General features: G+C 36.3%; 1 protein-coding gene across 2 annotated transcripts in view; it reads right to left on the reverse strand.

The window, feature by feature from the left end:
* Window positions 1–485: 485 nt before the first annotated feature.
* Window positions 486–4,309, reverse strand: part of LOC125680604 (centromere protein T-like) — a 30,960-nt gene continuing 27,136 nt past the window's right edge. For both annotated transcript variants that reach the window (XM_048920296.2, XM_048920286.2), the window contains exon 9: window positions 486–674. In XM_048920296.2, the coding sequence (XP_048776253.2) occupies window positions 551–674 (124 nt within the window). In that variant the 3' untranslated portion in view covers window positions 486–550. The remainder of the gene's footprint in view (window positions 675–4,309) is intronic.

The raw sequence follows: 4,309 nt of genomic DNA on the forward strand, positions 1-4,309 counted from the left end.
TCAGAGTTTTACTGTATAACCATATATCCTGTATAGTGTATACAGGAATAATTTCACCCAAGGGCAATGATAAATTAAGGTTTTGTTCTATTCTAAATTTGTCCACATGTCAACCATTTCTTGCTACTTTAGATGATGAGTAAATTCAATTGTATGAGCCCAGTTTTCAAATCACCTACCTAGGATGGATGCAAATTGGACAAAAAATAAAATAAGGAATGAAACATTTCCTGTTACAATGATAAGACTTTCTATGAAATAATGGTTACATTAACTCACTTTGATAGAACAGGCCCTCGTGTACATTTGACATACTGTGTCCAAGGTTCTCATCAAGAATGTTCATCCATGTTGAAGAAGTGTACTGATGAAATGCCAGAGTACATTAGACAGTATCAGACAGAGCCACATATCTTTAATATATACCGTAGATTGTTTCTTAGAGACTTACTACAGTAAACAATCATATATAACAACAAAAAAAAAAAAAGGAAAGGTTTATTTGAAGGAAAACAAGACAGTTCCATAAAATTGCAATCAGTCCCATGAGTCAAAGCTTTGGGAATATTTTATTTCCTGATCTTGCCATTGGTATGATTTCCTGTCGAAGTTCCAGAGGAAGGTGCTTTTCCACAAGGTGGGTAAGTGATGTTTTCTTGGTAATAAACTTCTGTCTACAATTTGAAGAACAAATCTACAGTCAAAGTGTAATGAGGAAGGGGGGGGGGGGGGCTATAAATAATATTTGAAGTAATATCAGCTGAAGACACGAGGAATATTGACTGAACTTGCAAGGTCGATATTGCCATGTACTTCTATGGTTGAGGCCGATATAACTTTCCGTGTCCTTATAATCATATGTAATCATATTCAGTGAAGTTGTCTTCACCAAGTCTTGATATCCATTGTATGCACCTTATGTATAGTTTAGTATAGCTGCAATTATGTAGCCCTCTCCTTGGAAAGGGGGTGGGGGGGGGGAGGGTGGGTGGGTGGGGTTGACATCAGAATAAAAACAAAAGGCCCATGGGCCACATTGCTCATCTGAATCACCTTGGCCCATCTTTAAAGATTTTCCCTACATATTTGCATGTACAACTTTGATCCCTATTGTGACCCCAACCTACCCCCTGCAGCCATGATTTTAACAAACTTGAATCTCAACTATGTCAGGAAGATTTCATGTAAATTTCAGCTCTTCTGGCTCAGGGGTTCTTGATAAGATTTTTATATGACCACACCCTATTTTTGTGATTATCCCCCTTTGAAGTGGGCATGACCCTTTATTTGAACAAACTTGAAAGCCCTTCACCTAAGAATGCTTTTTCCCAAGTTTGGTTGAAATTGGCCCTGTGGTTCTGGAAAAGAAGTTGAAAATTTAAAGTTTACAGACAGACGGATGGACAGACCAACATTTGAGCTTAAAGATTTATGAGCTTATTAGCACATAAGTTGTCCATAAAATTAGCTCATAAGTTGGCATTGGGCAATTTTTTTAACTCATAAAACTTGGCCACAAGTTATGCATCCATGATTTAAGAGTTATTAACTCCTAAGCTGGGGCTGGGTAATTGATTTAACTCATAAAACTAGTCTATCGCAACGGACAAGTGACACATCCATAAAGTTAGTTTTCTAGCTGATATATGCCTCACAAACAGTAACTGAGCAAATTTATATGCAAAAATTAGGAGCTTAACTCCTATATCTTTAGTAACTCGCAAATTTGAATTGGGCAATTTTGTTTTATCTCATAACTCTCAGATTATAGCACAGACAGACAGATGGACGGACACATTTGTTCACCCGAGTCACCTTGGCCCATATCTAAAGATTTTCCATATATATTTGCATGTAAACTTTGGTCCCTATTATGGCCCCAACCTACCCCTGGGGGTCATGATTTTTACAAACATGAATCTACACTATGTCAGGAAGCTTTCATGTAAATGTAAACTTCTTTGGCCCAATGGTTCTTGAGAAGAAGATTTTCTCTATATATCAGTATGTAAAACTTTGATCCCCTATTGTGGCCTCATCATACATATTCTTGGGGGCCATGATTTGAACAAACTTGAATCTGCACTATGTCAGGAAGCTTTCATGTAATTCTAAGCTTTTCTGGTTTAGTGGTTCTTGAGAAGAAGATTTTTAAAGATATTTACTCTATATTTGTATGTAAAACTTTGATCCCCTACTGTGGCCCCATCCTACCCCCGGGGGCCATGATTTTAACAAACTTGAATCTGCACTATCAAGGGTCGAAATTAACTTTTTCTACCACAGGCTAATTTTAGCCTGTGGGTAAAAAATCCACAGGCTAAAATGAAAACATACAAGCTAAAGTAAAAATAATGAAGCAATTTTCTTTTTTCATAGTTTTTTTTAAATCAATCATTTTCCCCATCATTATTGAGCCTAGTGGGTCAGCAGGCATCGTTTGGACAAGACACTAAGTTACGTAAGTCATATGGTGCAATGTTTAGGTCTCTTGACCATCGCACCTCTAATCCACAACCCGTTTAGCGCAGGTCTAGATCCAATATCTTCAAATTTCATGCAACATCAGGGGTGTCACTAGTGATTTTTCAAAGCGAATCCCGGACTCATGTTTTATAAGCAGCACGATCACGAGCCCCATGGACTTTTTTGATAATCGTCTATGGGCCGAGCAGTGAATTCGTGTCATCACTACAACCCGATATCAATAAGACAATATGACAATAAATTAATGTAGATACCATGTAGGTCATTCTGATAAAAATGACTACCGGAAGACTTGGTAAAACATAGACTCCGATTTTTTTTTTGTTGATAAATGAATAACAAAAACTTCATACTTGGAATTCAATTTAATCACCCCTATAAGTGAACAGGACTCGTGGCACATGTCTATATTTTTCCAATCTCTACCCAGAGTTGTCGTTCCTTGCTCTCACTTACACCTCTGTTAACGTCTCAAAATAAGCAATGTTATTCCACATGTAAATCCACTTTCTTTACGGCTAATAAAACTAAGAACTATTTTATAAAATATCTGGAAAATGTAGGACAAGCAACTATTTGTAGATTGTTTTCCATTACTATATATTCTTCATGTACCTATGTATAGGCCTGGTGCAATAGAACTACCCAATTCCACGTTTCAACCCAAATCAATGCTTATTGTGTCACAAAAAGACTTGACATCTGCTCAATATTTATTTATTTACGTATATTTTTGTAACTGAAGTCAAAACCATACTTTATTTGAGCATACGTGCCATTTTACAACAAGAGACCCAAGGGCCTAGAATCGCTCTTCTGATAAATTGTACAACCCCACCATTTCTATTTTTAGCCTCTTAGTATTCTAAATCTTTAGTTAAATCCTAAGAATTCAAAAAAAGTAGGTCAATGGGACCTACTTTTTGGTTTACACATTTTGAGAACCCAAGAAATATCAACTGACAAAGTTTGATGATTTTAAGCCAATTAGTATCTGAATATTGAAATATAGCTGTCAAATTCCAATCATAGGTCATGGTGACCTACTTTTTGGTCAGCCAACTCCGAACATGCAAGACCCATCAACTGACAAAGTTTGATGACTGTAGGTCAAATAGTATCTGAATTATATAAATATAGCCGTCCAATTCCAAAAGTAGGTCAAGGTGACCTACTTTTTGGTCGACACCCTTTGAACATGCAAGACGCATCAACTGACAAAGTTTGATGACTGTATGTGAAATAGTATCTGAAATATATAAATATAGCCGTCCAATTCCAAAAGTAGGTCAAGGTGACCTACTTTTTGGTCGACACACTCCGTAGACTCAAGATGCATCAACTGTCAAAGTTTGATGATTGTAGGTCAATTAGTGACTGAAATATATAAATATAACTGTCAAATGCCAAAAGTAGGTCACAGTGACCTACTTTTTGGTCGATACACTCCGAAGACTCAAGATGCATCAACTGACAAAGTTTGATGATTGTAGGTCAAATAGTGTCTGAAATATAGTAATTTAGCTGTCAAATACCAAAAGTAGGTCACGGTGACTTACTTTTTGGTCGACACAAACCGAAGACTGAAGACGCATCAACTGACAAAGTTTGATGATCCTAGGTTTTACAGTGCCCAACATATGCATCTAAAATTGAAAATGTGAAATTTGAATATCTGCAAAATTCAAAAAGTAGGTCACTGTGACCTACTTTTTTATAAATATGTTTCAAGGCCTCAAGATGCATCAACTTACAAGATTTGATGATTCTAAACCTCTCGGTATTTGAAATAACAACTTAAAATATATCTATAAATGATAAG

Source organism: Ostrea edulis, chromosome 1 (genome assembly GCF_947568905.1).
Source record: "Ostrea edulis chromosome 1, xbOstEdul1.1, whole genome shotgun sequence".
Lineage (NCBI taxonomy): Eukaryota > Metazoa > Mollusca > Bivalvia > Ostreida > Ostreidae > Ostrea > Ostrea edulis.